Consider the following 25,229-nt stretch of genomic DNA (forward strand, 5'->3'; position numbering starts at 1 on the left):
ATACGAGTGACATGTTTAAAGTGTTGCATCTGGTCTATACAATATAAAAGCTTTAAACGTTTTGCTTTTTTTTTTTTTTTTTAACTGTTGCTTGTAAACCCTTTATGCGGAAATCTGGAAAATATTATTTTCATATTTCTTGTTCCAATTACAAACAATTCCAGGTTTAAATTAAAATATTACTAAAAATGTTTTTCATATATATCAAAGATCACTATTTAAATAAATATATATCTAATATTTGTCTGAAGAAAAGGGAAAGTTATTTAAATTTATGGTTAACCTAACAGGAAGTGGCTGATTGTGTACATTTTTTATTAATAATATCAGTTATTTCTTGAGCGCCAACAGATTCCGCAGAGCTACATTTGGGTCACATTGCAGTGTTTTCCACAGAAAATGTTGCCAGGTGGGTGGTTTTCTAAAGTTGCTGGGTGGGAGCAGTGCATTGCTTTCAAATATTTTAACCTTTTCTGCTATCCAAAGCACAAAATAATTGCATAGTTGAACATACATTTATTTTATAATAATTTGTGCAATAAATAAACATTTGAACATATTCGCTTATTTTAACTTAATATTGGCTAGAATTTTAGCCAAGTTTTGCACAAATTAAAAAGGTCATAGGAAGAACATTTCATTGGTTGATAGGGACAGTGCCAACATAAATATGTATTTTCCAGCATAGGAACATCAATAAAAAATAAAATAAAAACATAGCACCCTTATACATTTTGAAAAATTCTCTTTTTACATGGAAGAGAAATATATTTTGAATATCATGTCCCTTTAATTACCATTTGCGAGTTACCTCCTTAAAGGGACATGAAACCCCAAATTGTTCTTTTATGATAACAATTTAGAATGCAGTTGTTTTAAAACTTTCTAATTTACTTCTATTATAAGATTTTAATAATCATTTTGGTATACATACTTGATGGAGCCACAATGCACCCTTGGCATCTACAAAACTCTGGAGAACAAATGACAGGAGCCATAAATGTGCAGCCACCAGTCAGCAGCTAGCTCCCAGTAGTTCATTGCTGCTTTTGAGCCTACTTTAAGTATTTTTTTTCAACAAAAAATGCCAAGAGAATGAAGCAAATTAAGTAATAGAAGTAAATTGGAAAGTTGTTTTAAAATTGAATGTTCTATCTGAATCATGGAGGTTTTTGATTTTTAACTTTGTTAGGGTAGGGTAATTATAATAAGAATGACTTAACCCATACTGTCATTCTCTGTCATTGTCTAAAAAACCTTGGGGGATCGTACGGTATTAATTAGGGAGTGTGGCACTACAACAACATTCAGTTTATTCCATTAGTCTCCAGTTCTGCTCTCCTGCTAAGCTAAAATTTTAACAACATTCTTAATAACTTAACCATTGTCTGTTGACCCTGTCAGCTAATAGAACTTACAGGGTGAGGCTTTAACCCCCCACAACTCAAGCCAGATGTGTTGGAGTCAGTATCCATCTATAAGTAGAGTTATTTTGATGGAAGCTTTTTGTTTGTATCAAACTGCATTCAGTTATACAGCATTTTATTTATCTTTAGTATGATTTGTCAATGTTAATTTTTTTTTTTTTTTTTGCATCAAATTTCAAACACATAGTTGTCATTCCTCAGGGTATATGCATAGAAACTAACACTCCCTCACATAACTAAAATGTCATTTTTAAAACATTTTTATTTTCAGTGATATTAAAAGAATATAAAACCAAAAACGTTTCTTTCATGATTCAGACAGGACATGAGATTCTAAAGAGACAGTCAACACCAGAATTTTTGTTGTTTAAAAATATAGATAATCCCTTCATTACCTATTCCCCAGTTTTGCATAATCAACACAGTTATAATAATACACTTTTTACCTCTGTGATTGCCTTGTATCTAAGCCTCTAAAAAACTGCCCCCTTATTTTAGTTCTTTTGACTAACTTGCATTTTATCCAATCAGTGCTCACTTATAGGTAACTTCACATGCATGAGCTCAATGTTATCTATATGAAACACATGAACTAGTGGTGAAAAACTATAAAAATGCATTCAGATTAGAGGCAGCCTTCAAGGTCTAAGAAATTAGCATATGAGCCTCCTAGGTTTAGCTCTCAACTAAGAATACTAAGAGAACAAAGCAAAATTGGTGATAAAAGTAAATTGGAAAGTTGTTTAAAATAACATGCCCTATTTGAATCATTAACGTTTATTTTGGACTTGACTGTCCCTTTAAACAACTTTCTAATTTACTTCTATTATAATATTTTCTTTGTTTTCGGGTTATCTTTTGTTGAAAAGCAGGGATGTATGCTTAGAAGTCGGTCCATTTTATATGGCAGCAGTTTTGCACGAATGTTATCCATTTGCAAGAGCACTAGATGGCAGTACTACTTCTTGCCATGTTGTGCTCCAGATGCCTACCTAAGTATCTCGTCAACACAGAATATCATGGGAACTAAACAAATTTGATAATAGAAGTAAACTGGTATGCTCTCTGAATCACAAAAGAAACATGTTGGGTTTTATATCCCTTTAACTATGAAGATTATTATATAATAATCATAGTCCTAATGAGCCATAACATTACAGTAGTAGCAAACCTGCCCATTTAGAGAATTTCATTTTTTTCACATTATCATATTCTCTCTGAACAACGACAAGTGAAGCCCATAAATTAGGATTTCTTTTTCAATTTGATCTTGGATGCCAAGAGCTGTGGTATGTCTTTGTAATGTAACGTTTAGTATAATTATTTTTTAGTAATATTGTTAACCTCTGCTAAAAGGTTTTTAGAATTTACACTATGGCCTTTTTGCTTGAACACTTTTAGAAGTCATACTAAGATTTCATCTGGTGCATGAGGTCTCCCTTTAAACATTCCAAAAATTGAAAGTCTGTCAGCCCCATACTTTAGATTCTAGAATACTCTATAACTTATTACTGTTAAATGAAAGGACAGCATCCAACTTAAACCATTTTATAGCAAGGTGTGTTCAGTGTTTTCTAAAACCCTTTAAGATGTAGAAGAACCAAACACCTCAGAAATGAAAGGCTGGTTCTATTAAGTTCATATCAATTACAAAAAGGAAAAAGAAAGGGAAAAATGAATGGTGGTTTAAGGGGCACTATCATCCACTATAAAATATATACCTTTATTTAATTTCATTAAAAAATACAGGTTTAGGAAATAATTTAGATTCTCAGCTAGTGAGGTATATCAGAGATAAATTTAAATAATTTTGATAAAAAATACTGCAGTTGTGAGTATAAGGGTTAAACTAATACCCTATATATGCTTCACTGCAGAATGGGAATACAAATATTCATGTACTTAAACCAGTTAGCTTACAGTGATTCGTATTCCATGTATGCCCGGCCGATAATCAGGATACCTCAGCATCGGTCTGGAAACGTATTTGTGGCTTCCTGGCACTAGTTACAGACACACAAACATAATAATATAGTACAAATGCATTTCGGTCTGTAAACGGACCTTTTGTCAATGTAACGTTTTCTTTGAATTGGACAATACCTGAATGGCTAATCCAAGCCCTCGCTATTTAAGCTCTGAAGTTTACACCTACTTAGGTGCGTTTTCACTTCTAAATCTATCATATGGCTAATCGTAATATTCCTTGCTTACTTGTTATCAAACAATCATTGTTTAGGACATGGTAAGTGTGTTATTGTCTCCACCTCCACCATAGTAACATCATTGTTTGGGGAGTGTATCTTTATTGTGGATGCATGTCCTAACGACACTCCCTCTATAATCATAAACTGATTATTGGTCAGAAGAGATGCGCGTATATTTCCTCCACCCTTTTGACGTCATCATGGGCGGAGAGTGTATAAGAAGTTGTATCAGAAATATCACGATCGTGCCATCTATAGGTATACACAACTTGTCAGAATTAAATACAGCAACATTGTGTATGTTATAATCACTGATTCCCTTTGTGAACTTATCTGGGAACCGCAAAAATGTGTATTGTGTGAATTTGTAAGCCACTCGTTTTGCGTGCTCCAGTAGTCACTGAAGAGTCCATGATACCACTCCCTCTGTATTAGTTTCCCTGTTATTGGTCAGAAAATAGTGGGCGTGTATTGTTTCTCCGCCCCATCAATATCATCATGAGGGGAGTGTAAGGCAACTAATGCCCGATATTTATAATTATGCCGCCCAGGGGGATAAAACGACATGTCAGATACTAAATAAGACAGCGTTTATTATAATACCTGATTCCACTATGTGCAGGCTTATCTTGGCAATACATAATGCATGTAATGTAAATTCATTCACACATTCATTCACACAACCAGATAGTCACTACAGAGTTCATATATAGTAGTGGTCATGTCTGATTTCATCCTCCTAGATTATATCCATTCTCTCCACTACATATGTCTTACTCTGTAGGATTCAATAAAAATAACTAAAATGTAAAAGCTTTAACATAGCCTTGGCTATTAAGATTATTAACTACTGGGTTTACATCTCTATTTGGAGCATCATATCTCCTTTCAACCTGTGATCATCCTCTCCCCTCTTATGTAACCTACTGTATATATGAATTACAGTCTATAGGATTCTTCATTATTAGGGGGGCTTTAAATGACTTATGTATGTATTATGTTGTTCCATATAACTGAAGATTATTATGGGCCATCTTTTGACATATATTTCTTAAATTAAAACATATGCAGTAAGTTTATCAGATGGCTGAAGGATGATTTATATGAGTGCACTTTGCACATTAGTACACACTCACAGTTTTATTCCCAGTTTATAACAACTAGTTTTATTACTGTCCATTATACTTCGAACCAATATCATACAGTTATTTATAAATATACCCAGTAATTATTGCATTCATTCATGCCATTTGGGAATACCGTATTCAACAAAAATATCCATTTCCATCTAAAGGGGAGGAGAGTCCACGGCTTCATTCAATACTTGTGGGAATAAAGAACCTGGCCACCAGGAAGAGGCAGACACCCTAGCCAAAGGCTTAAATACCTCCCTCATCCCCCAGTCATTCTTTGCCTTTCGTCAAAGGAGGTTGACAGAGAAGTGTCGGAAGATTCGGAGTATCCTCTTATGGAGGGTAGTACTCTTCGGAATGGAACTGGAGTTTTAAGTAGTCCTGTCAGCCTCTGTGAGAGCTTAAGTAAGAGTCCGGAGATGCAGGGAGAGTCTTTCTGCGAACCCATCCCGACTCAGTTTAACAGCTCCATAAGCAATTGGCGTTGACGAGTTTCGCTGCCTGCTTTCTACACTCAAGTCCATGTAAGGAGTGAGGCTACTACACTGTCACACTTGAGAGGCCGTGTTCCTGTTCCATGGCATAGATTCTGGTAAGATCGTTTCATTTTTTTTTTTTTATACACATAACGCAGAAAACAGGGTCACAGTGTGATACCTTTTTATCTTTATAGAATCAAGGGTTAATATCCCTGGTAGGGGGATTATTGAACAGGGGGGTTTTATACATAATATTCTTTGTGTCATTGCTGCGATATGTGTGAGATGAGGCTCTGGCAATGAGTAGACTTTAGTTTCATTTCCGGGAGTATTTGCGCGGCAGATTTGGCGCGTTTTCTCCCGAGTGCAGGGATGGTCCTGCGAGGCATTCCTTCTGATCGGGTGTGGCCAACTCAACTTCCTTGCTTGACCGGCGGTGCAGGAGACTTAAGGTTTCTATGGTCCGGGTCATAGGAGGTGGTGAGTGCCGCGGCCATTGGAGGTTATAAAGGTGCTATTTTTTATATTTATAACTAGTCCGTAATAAAGCTTTAAGCTATGGAGGACTCGGACGCATTAGAGGGTACTCCCTCTTTAACTAAGTCTAGTAATTGTGTTTATTGTGAGGAGGTTCCTGTAGATCCGCCTGCTCAATTATGTTCCACATGCCTTGATGAACTCACAACATCTAGAAAGAAAAGGATGTCTAGTACTACTGAGCCATCCACATCTGAGGATTCCCCGTCCCATGAGGTGCGTTCCCTACATTCATCTCAGAGTACACATGCAGCGCCCCAGGGCATGACTATTTCTCCTACGGGAGAGATCCGTTGGCCGTCAGATTTTACAGATCAACTGCAAACGGCGGTTCTCTAAGGTGATTAGTGCCATACCATGTTCTGCAAAGCGTAAGGTAAAATATGGCGATCCGACCCAGGGGTCATCTGCGCCAATGGATATTTTGGAAAGATTATCCGCCGATGAGGACAACTCCGACTCTTCGGAGGACATTCATTCTGTGTCAGAGTCTATCTCATCTAAAGCTCTGACTGCAGAGGAGCCTGACTTTAGGTTTAGGATGTAAAATTTGTGCTTTTTGCTGAAGCAAGTGCTTGCTACCCTCGAAGTTCTGGAACTAAAACTACCGGAGTAAGCCTAAGGGATCTACTTTTCGTTGCTTTCATGCGGACAAGGCCCAACAGCCCGCAGCAAAAGCAGATCAGTCCAAGGGCAGTTGGAAACCAGCTCAGTCTTGGAATAAGTCCAAGCAGAACAAGAAGCCTGCTGAAACAGTCAGCATTAAGGGGCGGCCCCTGACCAGTCTCCGGACCAAGTAGGGGGCAGATTATCTCTCTTCTCAGAAGCCTGGTTGCAGGATGTTTAGGACCCTTGGATTCTGAAGGTTATCGCCCAAGGTTACAGGATAGTGTTCAGATCTCATCTGCCCAGGGGCAGATTCCTCCTGTCAAACCTGTCTTCCAGACCAGAAAAGAGGGACGCCTTTCTAGAATGTGTGAGGGATCTCTCTTCCCTCAGAGAAATTGTACCAGTACCCCCAGCAGAAAGGGGTCTAGGGTACTATTCCAAACTTTTCGTGGTCCCAAAGAAGGAGGGCACGTTCCGCTCGATTCTGGACCTAAAATGTTTAAACAAATTTCTAGCTGTTCCATCGTTCAAAATGGAAACGATCAGATCTATTCTGCCCCTAGTTCAAGAGGGTCAGTTCATGACAACAATAGACTTGAAGGATGCCTACCTTCATGTGCCAATCCACAGGGACCACTTCAGGTTCCTGAGATTTGCATTAATGGACCATCATTTCCAGTTTGTGATCCTTCCCTTTGGTCTTCACAAAGGTTCTAGGGGTGCTACTTGCAGTGGCCAGATCCAAAGGCATTGCTGAGGCGACCTATCTGGACGATATCCTAGTCCAGGCGCCGTCGTTCAGTCTCGCAGAGGATCACTTGAGGGCTCTTGTTCTTTTGCTCCAATTCCACGGTTGGAAGATAAACTCAGGAAAGAGCTCCCTGATTCCCAGCAACAGGGTGGAGTTCCTGGGAATGATAATAGATTCTATATTCATGAGGATATTTCTCACAGATCAGCGACACTGAAAGATAGCGTCCACCTGTCTTGCCCTTTTGTCCTCAAGTCCCTCGGTGGCTCAGAGTATGGAGGTGATCGAGCTCATGGTGTCCAGCATTGATGTCATTCCATTCGCCAGGTTCCACCTCAGACCTCTTCAGTTGTGCATGTTGAGACAGTGGAACGGCGACCATGCAGACCTATCCCAACAGATTTCTTTGGATGATCGGACAAGGGACTCCCTCTCTTGCTGGATCCGTCCGGAACAACTGTCCCAAGGGACATTCTTCCTGAGACAGTCCTGTGAGATTCTGACCACAGACACAAGTCTGGCAGGATGGGGGGCTGTTTGGGGTGCCAGGATGGCACAGGGAAAATTTTGGTCTTGAGGAGTCTCTCCTTCCGATCAATATTCTGGAACTCCAAGCAATCTACAGTGCTCTGAAGGCGTGGCCTCTCCTGGGATTGTTTAACTTCATCAGATTCCGGATAGACAACATTACCTCTGTGGCTTACATCAACCACCAGGGGGAGACGAGAAGCTCTCTAGCAATGAAGGAGGTTTCTTGGATATTGGATTGGGCAGAGTCCCACAACTGCTCGATCTCAGCAATCCACATGGACAACTGGGAAGCTGATTTCGAAGCTCATGGTGTCCAGACTCAATTGCAAGCTACCCAGATACTGGTTGCGGTCCAGGGATCCCCAGGCGGAGCTGATACATGCTGTAGCGGTGCCTTGGGGGTTCAACCTAGTGTACATTTTTCCACTGTTGCTTTGGCTATTCTGATTGCTCTGTCGTGGCCGCGGATCTGGAGGAGATGTCATCCTTTCCTCCATGGAGGTTACCCTGTCGCAGGGACCTGTTGGTACAGGGTCTTTTTCAACATCAAAATCTAGATTCTCTGAGGCTGACTGTGTAGAGATTGAACGCTTAGTCTTGGCCAAGGGAGGGTTTTCTTAGAGAGTGATTGATACACTTGTTCAGGCCAGAAAGCAAGTCACTCGTCGCATCTATCACAAGGTGTGGAGGACTTACTTATCCTAGTGTGAGAAGCATGGATATCCTTGGCACAAGATTAGAGTATCCAGGATTCTGTCCTTTCTCCAGGAAGGGTTGGAGAAGGGGCTTGCCGCAAGTTCCTTAAAAGGTCAAATTTAGGCATTATCTGTTTTATTGCACAAGAGGCTCGCTGAGCTTCCTGATATTCGGTCTTTTGTTCAGGCTCTGGCTAGAATCAGGCCTGGTTTTAGACAGTCTGCTCCTTCCTGGAGCTTGAATCTGGTCTGAAGGTATTGCAGAGGGTTCCGTTTGAACCTATGCACTCTATTGACATTGATTCTTTACTGGAAGGTTCTCTTTTTGTTGGCCATTGCATCAGCGCGCAGACTCTCTAAAGTTGGCAGCCTTGCAATTTGAGCCTCCTTATTTGGCCTTTCACGCTGATAAGGCGGTTCTTTGCACTGATTTCTGATTTCTTCCCAAGGTTGTGTATAACTGTAGCATCAATCAGGAAATAGTTGTTCCTTCTTTGTGTCCTACCCCCTCTTTCTCCTAAGGAGAGGTTACTTCATAATTTGGACGTGGTTCGATCCTTGAAGTTTTATCTTCAGGCTACAAAGGATTTCAGACAATCTAGTTCTCTTTTTGTGGTGTATGCAGGGAAGCGCAAGGGGCAGAAAGCCTCTTCAACTTCTTTGTCCTTTTGGTTGAGGAGCATGATTCGCTTAGCCTATGAGACAGCGGGACATAAGCCTCCTCAGAGGATCGCAGCTCATTCGACTACAGCGGTGGCTACTTCTTGGGCATTCAAGAATGAGGCCTCTATGGAGCCGATTTGTAAGGCAGCTACCTGGTCTTCCTTACATTCGTTTGCATATTTTTTTCTTCGGTGGAAGCAGTTTTCAGGAGAAAGGGTTTACAGGCTGTGGTGCCCTCAGATTAGGGTCCGCGTTCTTTTTGCCCTCCCGTTTTTCATTCAGTGTCCTCTAGAGCTTGGGTATTTGTTCCCACAAGTAATGAATGAAGCCGTGGACTCTCCTCCCCTTTAGATGGAAAACATAAATTATGCTTACCTGATCATTTAATTTCCATCGAGGGGTGGAGAGTCCACGGCCGCCGCCCGTTGCTCCGGTGGGCGCACCTAAATTTTAGTTTTTTGTTCTTCTGGCACCATTTATACTCTTATATTTTTCCTTCTGTTCCTTGTTCCCTCAGCAAAATGACTGGGGGATGAGGGAGGTGGGGGAGGTATTTAAGCCTTTGGCTGGGGTGTATTTGCCTCCTCCTGGTGGCCAGGTTCTTTATTCCCACAAGAAATGAATGACCATATAAATGTACTCAAAAAAGGTCTCTAGTGTATCCCTGATCCCAGCATTGATAAATTTGATTTAGTCAAAGACATCCATTTGTTTGCTAGGAAATTACTTTTGAAAAAAAAACTTCGATAATAGTTCCTATAATGATCAACAAGCTATAGACAACCTAGTGTCATAGTTAGAGGATTGTGAGGCAGAAATAAATGGCGAAAATGGCACTTTTATTTTTTAACCCCTGGGTCTCTATTTGTATATCCTCTGTCCATTTTTTCATCTCTTTCCCCCAAATTAAAACTGGCCATTCTGAATCTTGTTGGTTAAACACGTGCTCTAGTTCAACCAAAAGAGACTGTTAGACTCTAATAAACTGATGTAGAAAAATTGTGTATTAACTGGATGTTTTTATGAAATTAAATAAAGGTATATATTTTATAGTGGATGATAGTGCCCCTTAAACCGCCATTCCTTTTTCCCTTTCTTTTTTCTTTTTGTCATTGATATCAGTAATCATTGGAGGTAGGGCGCACCTAATTTAGGTATCCCATGTAGGGATCTTTATTAGCCCAATCCCACTTTAACTTGCACAGTGCCAGTAAATACACATTTATTTTTTTCTCCATTAAGTTCATGGGGCCTATTTACTAATGTGCGAGCGAACATGATCCAATATAGCGATAAATCGCTAGCAGGGGTGTCAATCAACCTGATCGTATTCGATCGGGTTGATTTCTGTCCTGGGCCTCAGAGCAGGTGGAAAAGTTATGTTGCAGTGGTTTTTAGACTGCTGCTTCTTAACTTCTGTTTCGCTCGCCGGAAACACGGGGCATAATTCAGGCCCCCATGTCATTACTTTGTCACCCAAAGATAGTTATACTAGTATATAAGGGAAAGTCCAACAGTCATCATGGTTATGCAGCAAATTAAAATGTTCAGAACAAAATAATTTTGGCAGCACATTGTTTCCTAATCCCTCTTTATAGTTTTGTTTTATGTTGGCTTTACGAGATCTTTAAAGTCTGCTTCAGAGCAGCAATGCACTAGTGAGAGCTAGCTAAACACATTTGCTGAGCCAATGACAAGACAAATGTGTGTATCCCAGGGCTTAACAAATCTTGGGGCTACTGGAATTTTACCCCTGGCTCCTAAATGTTTGGGTTATTTTCCATACATCTATATATAAAAATCATTATTTGGCTCCTACATTTAAAACAGATTTGTTAATTCCTGGTGTAGCCCATCCCTTCATTGCCGATGATATGTTTTGCAACAAAGTAAATTTGATAATAGAAATTAATTTAATTTGAAAACTGCATACTTTTAAAGTTTGATTTTGGCTTTTATGTTAAAGGGACATGTAATCCAATTTTTTTCTTTCATGATTCAGATAGAGTATGTGATTTTATACAACTTTCCAATTTACTTCTATTATCTAATTTTTTTTTTTTTTTTTTTTTTAAAAATCTTAATTTTTATTGAGGTGAATAATGCAAAATCACAGCTCAGAAATTCAAAAATCAACCATAACCGTTCAAAAGAAAAATACAATCTCTGGTACTTAACAATTTGCTTTGATAATAGGTTACTTATAATATATCGCAAATAAAATTCTTGTTTTCCCAAATATTTTCAGATTCTAATACAAAGTCGTCCCTTGAACTATCTGTACCATCCATAGCGGATATCATATGGGGAGAGAAGGGGAGGAAGAGGGAGGGGAGGGAGAGAAAAGGAAAAAGGAATGTTACCAACAATCTAACATCACTATTTCGGAGTGCCTGAAGGGATAGATTAATTGATCTATCTCTTCTTGGGGGAAAATCTTAATAAATGTGGACCATTTTTTGAAAAAAGAAGTTATTTCCCTTTCGGAAGTTAACGTTGTATCCATCTGTTCGATGATACATTGTTTTTTCATATGATTCTTAATCTCTAAGATACTGGGAACCGAGGGATCTCGCCATTTCTTGAAAATTAAATTTCTTGCTGCCAAAATTGTCATATTTCTAGCCTTTTTGTGTTCAGGAACTAATGAGGATTCTCTAAGAAAAACAACCTCTGCCAAAGAGAGAGAGAGAAAAGGTATCTTCATTACTTTAGTGAGCCAGAATTCTATTTTCAGCCATAGCTGTCTTATCCTAGGGCATGCCCAGACAATATGAATTATATCAGCTGCCGGAAATGCACACTTCGGGCATGTATTAAATTCATGATTATGCCATTTAAATCCCTTTAATGGGGTGTAATAAGATCTGTAGAGTAATTTAATATGTGATTCTCTCCAGCTCTCAGATAATGTGGTCTGAGCTATTGTAACTATGGATTTCTACACCTGGTCAATCTCAATATTTAGTTCTGGTGACAAACAATTCCATTTTTGTGTTATCTGTTGTAGATTACCTTCTCCATTTTGACTGATAATCAGCTCATACCAAATTGAAATGGAGGTTATATCATTTTTGGCAAGGATAGGCCAATTATCTAGTTTACCCCATGTCCAAGTCCACCCAAATTTCTCAGTGAGGGAGAAAAGATAATGTCTGGCCTGAAGGTAAGCAAAGAAGTCCCTGTTACTTAGATTAAATTCCTGTTTTAATCTATCAAAAGATTTTACTGATGAGATATCCGGATCTATAATTTGAGACAAAAAAATTAAACCCTTCTTATGCCAAGTGTCAAATATTTGAGATTGAAAGCCTCTTTGAAATTCTGGATTGCCACACAAACATTGGAATTTTGGGATGGAGAGATCAATGCCTACCTTCTGCCCAAACTTTTTCCAAGCCTGTATTATCGTAAATATGGAGGTAAAGCATTTTACTTCTTTCGGAATTAAGTGAAGCTGGCAGTGAATTAGCGCTAAGGGGTTATAGGGGTATAAAATGTTTCTTTCAAGCTTGTTATTAGTAAAATAGTCTTTATTCAGAATCCAATCTATCGCAATCCGAGAGAGAAAAACTAAGCTGTATTTACTGAGATCGGGTAGAGCCAAGCCCCCACATTTTTTGGGGAGATAAAGTTTATTTAAAGAGATTTGGGGTCTTTTGCATTTCCATATGAAATATCGAAGAGCGCTATTTAGACTTTTCCAATCTTTGACTTTTAAGGTAACCGGAATGTTTTGCAAGGGATAAAGTATTTTTGGGAGAAGAACCATTTTAAATAGGGCAATGCGCCCTGACAGGGAGAGTGGAAGATTTTGCCAACTGCTCATATACTCTTATCTTAACTAAGATGGGAGAAATATTAAGACCATACCAGTCTTGTGGATTGACTGATATGTTAATTCCTAGGTATTTAAAGTGGGACCCTACTTCTTTAAAGGGTATCACCGAAGGAGAAGCCTCATTTTTCCTGACCCACATTAGTTCTGATTTGGTTAAGTTAATTTTATAACCTGTAAAAGTTCCAAAAGGGTTAGTGATCGAGAGTAGTCTCGGAATATTATTTTTTGTGTCAGATATGTAGATTAACACATCGTCCGCATATAGGGCTATTTTTTGTTCTAAAGAGCCAATTTTTATCCCCTTAAGGGATTGTCTAATTTTAAGAGCTAAAGATTCTATTGCCAAGTCAAATAGGAGAGGTGATGGTGGGCAACCTTGTCTTGGGCCTCTCTGGAGACTGATTGGTTTAGATTCTAAATTATTAATAATCAGCTTGGTAGAAGAGTTAATACAGAGATTGTTAATGAAAGAAGCAAAATTATCTTTGAAGCCAAAATTAAACAGGGAAGTTAAAATATGTTGATGATATACAGAGTCAAACGCTTTTTCTGCATCAAGCGCAATAATTGCTATATCTGACTGATCTTGCGAGGAAATTTTGTTTTATTCTCTTGGAATCTTTATTTTAAAATCATACCTAGTTAGGCTCATAAGCTATTGATTGGTGATTGCACAAATATGCCTCATGGTATTGGATCACCCAATGTGCTCAGCTACCTCCCAGTAGTGCATTGCTGCTTCTTCAACAAAGGATACCAAGATAATGATTCAAATTTAGATAATAGAGGTAAATTGCAATTGTATTTTCTATCTGAATCATGAAAGAAAAAGCTTGGGTTTCACGTCCCTTTAAATTCTGAAATTATTTATCACTGTAGTTTGAGCAATTTAAAGTGAATACATGAAGATGACCCAGCTTTTAACTTGCTGTAAAATTCTACTTATTGGCAGTGTGGGTGTGTCTGTTGGGCATGATGTAAACAATGACATTAGAATGTTTTCCCCCTGATCATTACAGAAATTCATTAATATAGAATTGCCCTTGCCCAGACTGCTTTATGAAATATTGTAGCAAATCATGTCGCTGGACATCGCTGCAGATGGACAGAATACGCTGTCCGAACTTATCATTGCACACTAGAAATGCTTGTGCAATGCTTCCCCCCTGGCCAAACGACTGCTAACAGGGGCTGTCAATCATCCGGATCCAATCAGGATGATTTAAATCCACCACATTTTAGGTCTCACGACTGCTGCTTATTAACTTTTTAGCCACTTTGTAGTTTATCAGTGGGTTGCTTAGGAACATGGGTGGGAATTAGATATAATTTTAATGGACAATTGTACACAAAGAGATTCTTGCATATGAAATAACAAACATGTGGCGAGATTACGAGTTTTGCATTAGGAGCTATGCGGTGCTAACGAGCAGTTTTTTTCTCACCACTCACTTACATGCAGCGCTGGTATTACGGGTTTTCAGAAACCCGGCGTTAAAAGACAAGAAGTGAACGTAGAGCAAAATTTAGCTCCATATCTCACTTCAATACCAGCGTTGCTTAAAGGGCAACTGTAGTCAAATATACTCTCGTGTTGTAACAATAGTATACTGTTAAATAAATCTTTTTTCTCCAACATAGGTGTGTCCGGTCCACGGCGTCATCCTTACTTGTGGGATATTCTCTTCCCCAACAGGAAATGGCAAAGAGCCCAGCAAAGCTGGTCACATGATCCCTCCTAGGCTCCGCCTACCCCAGTCATTCTCTTTGCCGTTGTACAGGCAACATCTCCACGGAGATGGCTTAGAGTTTTTTAGTGTTTAACTCTTGTTCAGGCCAGAAAGCCTGTAACTAGAAAAATTTACCACAAAATATGGAAAAAATATATCTGTTGGTGTGAATCTAAAGGATTCCCTTGGGACAAGGTAAAGATTCCTAAGATTCTATCCTTTCTTCAAGAAGGATTGGAGAAAGGATTATCTGCAAGTTCCTTGAAGGGACAGATTTCTGCCTTGTCTGTGTTACTTCACAAAAAGCTGGCAGCTGTGCCAGATGTTCAAGCCTTTGTTCAGGCTCTGGTTAGAATCAAGCCTGTTTACAAACCTTTGACTCCTCCTTGGAGTCTCAACTTAGTTCTTTCAGTTCTTCAGGGGGTTCCGTTTGAACCCTTACATTCCGTTGATATTAAGTTATTATCTTGGAAAGTTTTGTTTTTGGTTGCAATTTCTTCTGCTAGAAGAGTTTCAGAATTATCTGCTCTGCAGTGTTCTCCTCCTTATCTGGTGTTCCATGCAGATAAGGTGGTTTTACGTACTAAACCTGGTTTTCTTCCAAAAGTTGTTTCTAACAAAAACATTAACCAGGAGATAGTCGTACCTTCTTTGTGTCCGAAACCAGTTTCGAAGAAGGAACGTTTGTTGCACAATTTGGATGTTGTTCGCGCTCTAAAATTCTATTTAGATGCTACAAAGGATTTTAGACAAACATCTTCCTTGTTTGTTGTTTATTCTGGTAAAAGGAGAGGTCAAAAAGCAACTTCTACCTCTCTCTCTTTTTGGATTAAAAGCATCATCAGATTGGCTTATGTGACTGCCGGACGGCAGCCTCCTGAAAGAATCACAGCTCATTCCACTAGGGCTGTGGCTTCCACATGGGCCTTCAAGAACGAGGCTTCTGTTGATCAGATATGTAGGGCAGCGACTTGGTCTTCACTGCACACTTTTACCAAATTTTACAAGTTTGATACTTTTGCTTCTTCTGAGGCTATTTTTGGGAGAAAGGTTTTGCAAGCCGTGGTGCCTTCCATTTAGGTGACCTGATTTGCTCCCTCCCTTCATCCGTGTCCTAAAGCTTTGGTATTGGTTCCCACAAGTAAGGATGACGCCGTGGACCGGACACACCTATGTTGGAGAAAACAGAATTTATGTTTACCTGATAAATTACTTTCTCCAACGGTGTGTCCGGTCCACGGCCCGCCCTGGTTTTTTAATCAGGTCTGATAATTTATTTTCTTTAACTACAGTCACCACGGTATCATATGGTTTCTCCTATGCAAATATTCCTCCTTAACGTCGGTCGAATGACTGGGGTAGGCGGAGCCTAGGAGGGATCATGTGACCAGCTTTGCTGGGCTCTTTGCCATTTCCTGTTGGGGAAGAGAATATCCCACAAGTAAGGATGACGCCGTGGACCGGACACACCGTTGGAGAAAGTAATTTATCAGGTAAACATAAATTCTGTTTTCAATGTACATCCTATTTGAAATCTTATTCGTTTTCAATATATAACTTTTTTAATTTTAATTGTTTTCCAAACCCACTGATTTATAGTCCGTAGCTGTATTCCAATCCTGGAGGACAACTCCAGTTGGAAGATGGTGACTACCGGACGCAATGCGCATGCGCGATTTCACGCAACGTCATCGGATAGATTGAAATTTAATGTGCGCATGCGTTATTTTCTGTCTGTTGTCAGCGATGTCCACTTCTGTGCCAATATGCGCATGCGAGACTAATAGAAAACAATTGCGCATGCGATGAGTGACGAAAATGTATTTAAATTACATGCTAATACTGGCAAGTATGTTATTGCTTAGACGGCCCACATTTGAGGGCTGGATAACGACGTCATTGACAGAAAGTATAAGTTTATTTTTATGCTAAAGGGAGCTTCGTTTTTCAAAATGAAAAGGTACCTTTTATTTATATTAACATTGCAATGTTTAATGTTGAGTGCGTTTTGCTTAAGGTCAGCAAAAGTTAGTATTCCTTTAAGTCAGCGGTGAGCTGGTCGAACGTGCTCGGGAGAGCTGGCTGAAAAAAAGTCTAACACCTGCCAAAAAGCAGCGTAGCCCCATTGATTCCTATGGGGAAACTAAAGTTATGTTTACACCTAACACTCTAACATGAACCCCTGAGTCTAAACACCCCTAATCTTACACTTATTAACCCCTAATCTGCCGTCCCCGCCGCCACCTGCATTTATATTTATTAAACCCTAATCTGCCGTTCCGGACACCGCTGCCACCTACATTATACTTATAAACCCCTAATCTGCTGCCCCCAACTTCGCCGACACCTACATTATATTTATTAACCCCTAATCTGCCGCCCCGAATGTCGCCGCAACCTACCTACACTTATTAACCCCTAATCTGCCGCCCCCAACGTCGCCGCCACTATATTAAATTTATTAACCCCCAACACCCCCTAACTTAAATATAATTTAAATAAATCTAAATCAAATTACTATCATTAACTAAATTATTCCTATTTAAAACTAAATACTTACCCGTAAAATAAACCCTAAGCTAGCTACAATATAACTGTTACATTGTAACTAGCTTAGGGTTTATTTTTATTTACAGGCAAGTTTGTATTTATTTTAACTAGGTAGAATAGTTACTAAATAGTTATTAACTATTTAATAACTACCTAGCTAAAATAAATACAAATTGACCTGTAAAATAAAACCTGACTTAAGTTACAATAACACCTAACACTACACTACAATTACATAAATTACCTAAATTAAATACAATTAAATAAATTAAATTTAAATTAGCTAAATCACAAAAAAACAAACACTAAATTACAGAAAATAAAAAACAAATTACAGATCTCTAAACTAATTACACCTAATCTAATAGCCCTATCAAAATAAAAAAAAAAGGCCCCCAAAATAAAAAAACCCTAAACTACCAATAGCCCTTAAAAGGGCCTTTTGTGGGGCATTGCCCCAAAGTAATCAGCTCTTTTACCTGTAAAAAAAAAAAATACACACAACCCCCAACGCCCCGGCTTGGATGAAGACTTCTCCCGGCTTCGTTGAGGACTTCGGCCCGGTTGGATGAAGACTTCTGCCTCTTCCTTGAGGATGGATGTCCTGTCTTCAAAACAGTAAGTCGATCTTCAGGGGGTTAGTGTTAGGCTTTTTTTAAGGGTGTATTGGGTGGGTTTATTTTTTGGTTTAGGCTTTGGGCAGAATAGAGCTAAATGCCCTTTTAAGGGCAATGCCCATACAAATGCCCTTTTCAGGGCAACGGGGAGCTTAGGTTTTTTTAGTTAGTATTTTATTTGTGGGGTTGGTTGTGTGGGTGGTGGCTTTTACTGTTGGGGGTTGTGTTTTTTTTTTTTTTTTTTTTTTTTTTTTTTCAGGTAAAAGAGCTGATTTCTTTGGGGCAATGCCCCACAAAAGGCCCTTTTAAGGGATATTGGTAGTTTAGTTTAGGCTAGGGTTAATTTTTTGTTTTGGGGGGCTTTTTATTTTGATAAGGCTGTTAGATTAGGTGTAATTAGTTTAAAGATCTGTAATTTGTTTTTTATTTTCTGTAATTTAGTGTTTTTTTTGTGATTTAGCTAATTTAATTTATTTAATTGTATTTAATTTAGTTTATTTAATTGTATTGTAGTTGTAGGTGTTATTGTAACTTAGGTTAGGTTTTATTTTACAGGTCAATTTGAATTTATTTTAGCTAGGTAGTTATTAAATAGTTAATAACTATTTAGTAACTATTCTACCTAGTTAAAATAAATACAAACTTGCCTGTAAAATAAAAATAAACCCTAAGATAGCTACAATGTAACTATTAGTTATATTGTAGCTAGCTTAGGGTTTATTTTATAGGTAAGTATTTAGTTTTAAATAGGAATAATTTAGTTAATGATAGTAATTTTCTTTAGATTTATTTAAATTCTATTTAAGTTAGGGGATGTTAGGGTTAGACTTAGATTTAGGGGTTAATAAATTTAATATAGTGGCGGCGACGTTGGACGGCAGATTAGGGGTTAATAAGTATAATGTAGGCGGCGGCGATGTTAGGGACGGCAGATTAGGGGTTAATAAGTATAATGTAGGCGGCGGCGATGTTAAGGGCGGCAGATTAGGGGCTAATAATATTTAACTAGTGTTTGCGAGGCGGAAGTGCGGCGGTTTAGGGGTTAATATGTTTACTATAGTGGCGGCGATGTCCGGAGCGGCAGATTAGGGATTAAAAATGTTATTATAGTGTTTGCGATGCGGGAGGGCCTCGGTTTAGGGGTGTTAGTGTACTTTTTAGCACTTTAGTTAAGAGTTTTATGCTACGGCGTTGTACCATAACACTCTTAACTACTGACTTTAGAATGCATTAGGGATCTTGAAGGTAGAGGGTGTATCGCTCACTTTTTGGCCTCCCAGGACAGACTCGTAATACCAGCGCTATGGAAGTCCCATAGAAAAAAGGGTTTACGAAGTTTACGTAAGTCGGTTTTGCGGTAAGACCAAAGAAGTGTGCGGTGCCACTAAACTCGGAATACCAGCGGTAGTGAAAAAGCAGCGTTAGGACCTGTTAACGCTGCTTTTTCAGCCTACCGCACAACTCGTAATCTGGCCGATGGTATTTTATATGTAAAATTATGTTGTATATCTACGTACGAACTGGCTCCTATATCTCTACTGATACTGCTACAGAGCATCCATTTTTCAAACACTTTCTTTCATGATTCAGATAGAGCATGCAACTTTAAGCACTTTCTTATTTAATCCTATTAATTTTCCTCATTCTCTTTGTATCTTTATTTGAAAAAGCAGGAATGTAAGCATGCATGCTCTTATCTGAATAGTGAAAGAAAATAAAATTGGGTTTAGTATCCCTTTAACAATAAAAATGTGTGATGCGGTGTGGGCAGTCATTTTCCCATGTAATCTCTTGCTAGCTTGTCCAGCCCAACACATAGGGCTAACACTAACCTTCTACACTCCTGCTGTCTAAAAATCTCTTTTTTTATTTCAACAGGTGTTTGTGGAAACCCTGGACAAATGCTTCGAAAATGTATGTGAGCTGGATTTGATTTTCCATGTAGACAAGGTACTGTGATGACATCTTGTATAACATAACATATTTTCAATTCTCTTCATAGTTTACCTACATCTTTCTGTAAAGTTTTAGGGCATTTTTAGATTTTTTTTTTTTTCTTTTTTTCATCCATCAATGCTGGTGTAGTATTGTTTCCACTTCAGTAAAATATTTATTTCCATCTTAATATGAGGAGAGTCCACGGCTTCATTCCTTACTTGTAGGAATACAGAACCTGGCCACCAGGAGGAAGCAAAGACACCCCAACCAGAGGCTTAAATACCTCCCCCACTCCCCTCACCCCTAAGTCATTCTTTGCCTTTTGTCACAGGAGGATGGCAGAGAAGTGTCAGAAGATTCAGAGTAGTCTCTTATGGAGGGTAGTACTCTTCTGTATGGGACTGGAGTTTCAAATAGTCTTATCAGCCTCTCAGTGAGAGCATTGACGAATGTTAGGGTCTGGAGATGCAGGGAGAGTCTTTCTGCAAAACCATCCAGACTCGTATTAGCAGCTCCTAAGCAATCAGTGTTGACGAGTTTCACTGCCTGCTTCTACCACTCAACTCCATGTCAGGTGCGATGCTACAAGACTGTCAAACATGAGAGGCTGTGTGTCTGTTCCACGGCAAAGATTCTGGTTAAATCGTTTAATTTTATTTCATATGATAAAGTAAGAAAACAGGGTCACAGTGTGACTCCTTTATCTGTATGGAATCAAGGGTTAATATCTCCGGAAGAAGGTTATTGAACAGAGGGGATTTATACATAACTTGCTTTATTATGTTTTATGCTGCGATGTGTGAGATGAGGCTCAGGCAGATGTGGAACATTTAGGTTTTACTTTAGTTTTTGAGATAACTGCGTGGCGTGTTTCTCTCCTGGAGCAGGGGTGGTCTTGCATGGCACTCCATGTTACCGGGTGTGGTCTCATTGACTTCCTTTTTCCTGACCGTGCGGTTTACAGGAGAAGAAGCGGTTTCTCTGTGGAGCCTGGGTCATATGAGGTGGCGAGTTCCCTGGCCATTGGGGGTATAAAGGTTCCATTTATCTTGTTTCTATTATCCATCTTCAAAGCGCAAGCTATTGAGGACTCTGATGTGTTAGAGGGTACTCCCTCTTTTCTTAAATCTAATACCTGCCTGCTTCATTATGTTCAACATGCCTCGATTAGGTAGTTATATCTAAAAAGACAAAGATGTTTAGTACTACTGAGCCTTCACCTCTAAGGGGTCTCCGTCCCGTGAAGTGCGTTCCCTGCAATCATCTCCTATTACACATGCAGCCTCCCATTGCACTACTAATCCTCTTTCGCCAGGGGCCCTCTTACCGCCAGACTTTTGTGAACAGTTACAAACAGCAGTGTCTGCAGCCTTCAGTGCTTTACCTCGCCCTGCTAAGCGCAAGCGAAAGGTCAAATATTGCTAATCTTCCCAGGGGTCATCTACCAATTTGTTGGATTTATCTGATACTAGATTATCCACTGATGAAGACTCCTCTGCTAGTTCAGAGGAGGCTCTTTCTGGGTCGGAATCTGCTGCCTCTAAACCTTCAGCTGTGAAGGAACCAGACTTTAGATTTAGGATTGAGCACTTACGCTTTCTGTTAAAGGAAGTGTTGTCTACGTTCAAGGTTCCTGAACCTAAATTACCAGAGGAACATTCTATTCCTAAGCTTGACAAAGTTTATGAGGACAGGGTGGTGCCACAGACTTTCCCGGTTTCCTCCTCCCTCCTCAGAGACGTTAAATTACTTCCAGTTGTCTTGCCCTCCAGACCTCCTCAGGGCCATCTGTGTCCCGGTGTATGGAGGTAATTGGGCTCATGGTGTCCAGCATAGATATTATTCCATTTGCCAGGTTCCATCTCAGACCTCTTCAGCTGTGCATGCTGAGACAATGGAACGGCGACCACTTGGATCTCTCAACAGATTTCTCTGGACAACCGATCGAGAGAATCACTTTCTTGGTGGCTCTGTCCAGATCGCTTGTCCCAAGGAAAATCCTTCTTGAGACCATCCTGGGAGATTGGGACTACGGACACAAGTCTGTCAGGATGGGGAGCGGTTGGGGGTGCCAGGAAGGCACAGGGCCGGTGGACACGAGAGGAATCTCTTCTTCCGATCAACATTTTGGAACTTCAAGCAATCTTCAATGCTCTGAAGGCTTGGCCTCTTCTGGGTTCGTCCCAGTTTATCAGATTCCAATCGGACAACATTACCTCGGTGGCTTACATCAACCATCAGGGGGGTAACGAGGAGCTCCCTAGCAATGAGGGAATGGGTGGAGGCCCACAACTGCTCGCTGTCAGCGATCCACATTCCAGGTGTGGACAACTGGGAAGTGGATTTCCTCAGCAGACAATCCTTTCATCCGGGGGAATGGTCTCTCCATCCTGAGGTGTTTGCGGAGATTTGCAACAGATGGGGGATGCCGGAAATAGATCTCATGGTGTCCCGGCTCAATTCCAAGCTACCCAGATATGGGTCGCGGTCCAGGAATCCACAGGCAGAGCTGATAGATGCATTAGCAGTTCCTTGGAGGTTCAAACTAGTTTACATCTTTCCACCGTTACCACTTCTACTTGGGGTAGTGGCCCACATGAAACAGGAGCAAGCTTCAGCAATCCTAATTGCTCTATTGTGGCCGCAAAGGATGTGGTTTACAGATCTGGTGGGGATGTCCTTATCTCCTCCATGGAGGTTACCTTGTTGCAGAGATCTGCTGGAACAGGATGCCTTTGTTCATCAGAATCTAGATTCTCTGAGGCTGACTGCGTGGAGATTGAACGCTTTGTCCTAGCCAAGAGAGGTTTTTCTGAGAGAGTGATTGATACTCTCATTCAAGCTAGAAAGCTGGTCACTCGCGCATCTATCATAAGGTCTGGAGGACCTACTTATTCTGGTGTGAAGAGCTGGGATTCCCTTGGCATAAGGGCAGGGTATCCATGATTCTTTGCTTTCTCCAAGATGGTTTGCAGAAGGGACTTGCCCCTAGTTCCTTAAAGGGACAGATTTAGGCTCTATCTGTGTTATTACACAAGAGGCTTGCTGAGCTTCCTGATATACAGTCTTTTGTTCAGGCTCTGTCTAGAACAGGCCTGTGTTTAGACATTCTGCTCCTCCTTGGAGTTTAAATCTAGTTCTTAAAGTTTTGCAGAGGGCTCCTTTTAAGCCCATGCATTCAATTGACATTAAGTTACTGTCTTGAATGGTTATTTTTCTTCTGGCTATTGCTTCGGCATGCAGAGTCTCTTAAGATGGCGGCCTTGCAATGTGAGCCTCCTTACCTAGTTTTTCATGCTGACAAGGCTGTTCTTTGCACTGGGTTGTTTTTTTTCCCTAATGTTGTGTCTGATCGCAACATCAATCAGGAGATTGTGGTTCCTTCCTTGTGTCCTAATCCTTCTATTTCGAAGGAACGATTACTTCATAATCTGGATGTGATTCGAGCTTTGAAATTCTATCTTCATGCCACAAAGGATTTTAGACAAACTTCTGCATTGTTTGTTGTCTATTCTGGGAAGCGCAGGGGGCAGAAGGCTTCTTCCACTTCCCTATCTTTTTGGTTGAGGAGCATTATTTGCTTAGCATATGAAACAGCGGGAGGATTATGGCTCATTCAACTAGAGCTGTGGCTTCATCTTGGGCCTTTAAGAATGAGGCCTCTATCGAGCAGATTTTTTTTTGTTCTTCTGGCACCATTTATACCCTGATATTTCTCCTACTGTTCCTTGTTCCCTCGGCAGAATGACTGGGGGATGAGGGGACTGGGGGAGGTATTTAAGCCTTTGGCTGGGGTGTCTTTGACTCCTCCTGGTGGCCAGGTTCAGTATTTCCCACAAGTACACAAGGATTCCCACTAGTAAGGAATAAAGCTGTGGACTCTCCTCATACAGATGGAAAGGAATTTATCGGGTAAGCATAATTTGTTTTTCACAATAGTGGATAGATCTAAAGAATAATCACCGGCCCACTTTTCAGTGTTGCTAATGCACTGCCATTTAAGTATAATAATTTGCAAAATGAGCTGCCTGTTAAGTTCAAGTAGTATGTAATAAGTATTACTCTATAATGGTGTTTTATCCATTTTGATATTTTGCACAGCAAATTACAAGCTTAAAGGGACAGTAAACCTTAAAAATAATGTTATATAATTCTGCACATAGTGCAGAATTATATAACATTATTTAGGTGCTATAGCCATAAAAGCATTTTTTACCATTTAATTTGCTAAAATACGGCGCTTTTACAGACCCGCTCTCTGCTGAGCGGGTCTGTTATTTTTAGTAAGCGCATCGGGCCAGCTGTATAGTCACAGCCCGGCCCGACCGCGCCATAGCACTAAGTGCAGCTCGCTCCTGTGACAGGAGCGAGCTGCACTTAGTCTTATGGCGCGGTCGGGCCGGGCTGTGACTATACAGCTGGCCCGATGCGCTGACTAAAAATAACAGACCCGCTCAGCAGAGAGCGGGTCTGTAAAAGCGCCGTATTTTAGCAAATTAAACGGTAAAAAATGCTTTTATGGCTATAGCACCTAAATAATGTTATATAATTCTGCACTATGTGCAGAATTATATAACATTATTTTTAAGGTTTACTGTCCCTTTAACTATAAAGGGACATGAAACACAACATTATTTCATGATTCATATTTAGATCATACTGGAGATTTGCATTTGGATCCTTTGTGACAATCGGAATCCGGAAGTAGGCGCACACTCGTGCCATTCAGATCTTTTTGTAGCCGGATTGATTCTAGTGAAAGATCTCCACACTAGAATCGATCCAGCTATGAAACGTTCCGAACGGCACAAGCTGCTACCTACTTCCACATTCGGATCCTCACAAAGGATTCAAATGCACATTCCTAGATCATACCATTTGAAACCACTTTCCAATTTACTTCTATTATCTACTTTTTCTCATTCTCTTTGGGCTAGATTGATCATGTTGTGAACCTGTCTGCATTTCATTGAAAATTGTGGAGTGTCAGTTGGAGTCAATAGTTTTTCAGACTGGAATGAATTTAAATTATAATTTTGTAGTGTAATGAGGAAGGTGGCAGAAGAGAACACAGCCTCTGCAGTGAACAAATTTAAACTCCGCATCTGTGCATATTTTTATGCACAGATATTTATTTGCTAAATTTAACTAATTGGAAAAAACTAAAAACTGTAAATGTGGCATGTGCACCCTTCTTGTCAGTACTCAGTAATATCTTCTTTGGCAGAACTCACAGCCCCCAAACCCTTTTAGTAGTTAAGTCTTTGTATTCTTGCTTTAGGACTATTTCCCCACTCTTCCTTATAGAAAATTATTTTGTAGCATGTACTGCGTGTTTGAGTTCTTCCCAGAGATATTCAATAATATTAAAGTCTGGGGACTAAAGAGGCCACTGGCAGCCACACAACCCTGAACCATAATAGATCCAATCCCCATTCTTAAAGGGACATTAAACCCAACATTTGTCTTTCATGATTCAGACAGAGCACACACAAACAACTTTCCAATGCACTTCTTTTAT

General features: G+C 39.8%; 1 protein-coding gene across 1 annotated transcript in view; it reads left to right on the forward strand.

Moving 5' to 3' along the window:
* AP3S1 (adaptor related protein complex 3 subunit sigma 1) overlaps positions 1–25,229 on the forward strand; it is a 212,387-nt gene that overhangs the window by 50,272 nt on the left and 136,886 nt on the right. Inside the window, exon 4 of the mRNA XM_053701575.1 lies at positions 19,649–19,720. Within this exon, the coding sequence (XP_053557550.1) occupies positions 19,649–19,720 (72 nt within the window). The remainder of the gene's footprint in view (positions 1–19,648; positions 19,721–25,229) is intronic.

Source organism: Bombina bombina, chromosome 2 (assembly GCF_027579735.1).
Source record: "Bombina bombina isolate aBomBom1 chromosome 2, aBomBom1.pri, whole genome shotgun sequence".
NCBI lineage: Eukaryota > Metazoa > Chordata > Amphibia > Anura > Bombinatoridae > Bombina > Bombina bombina.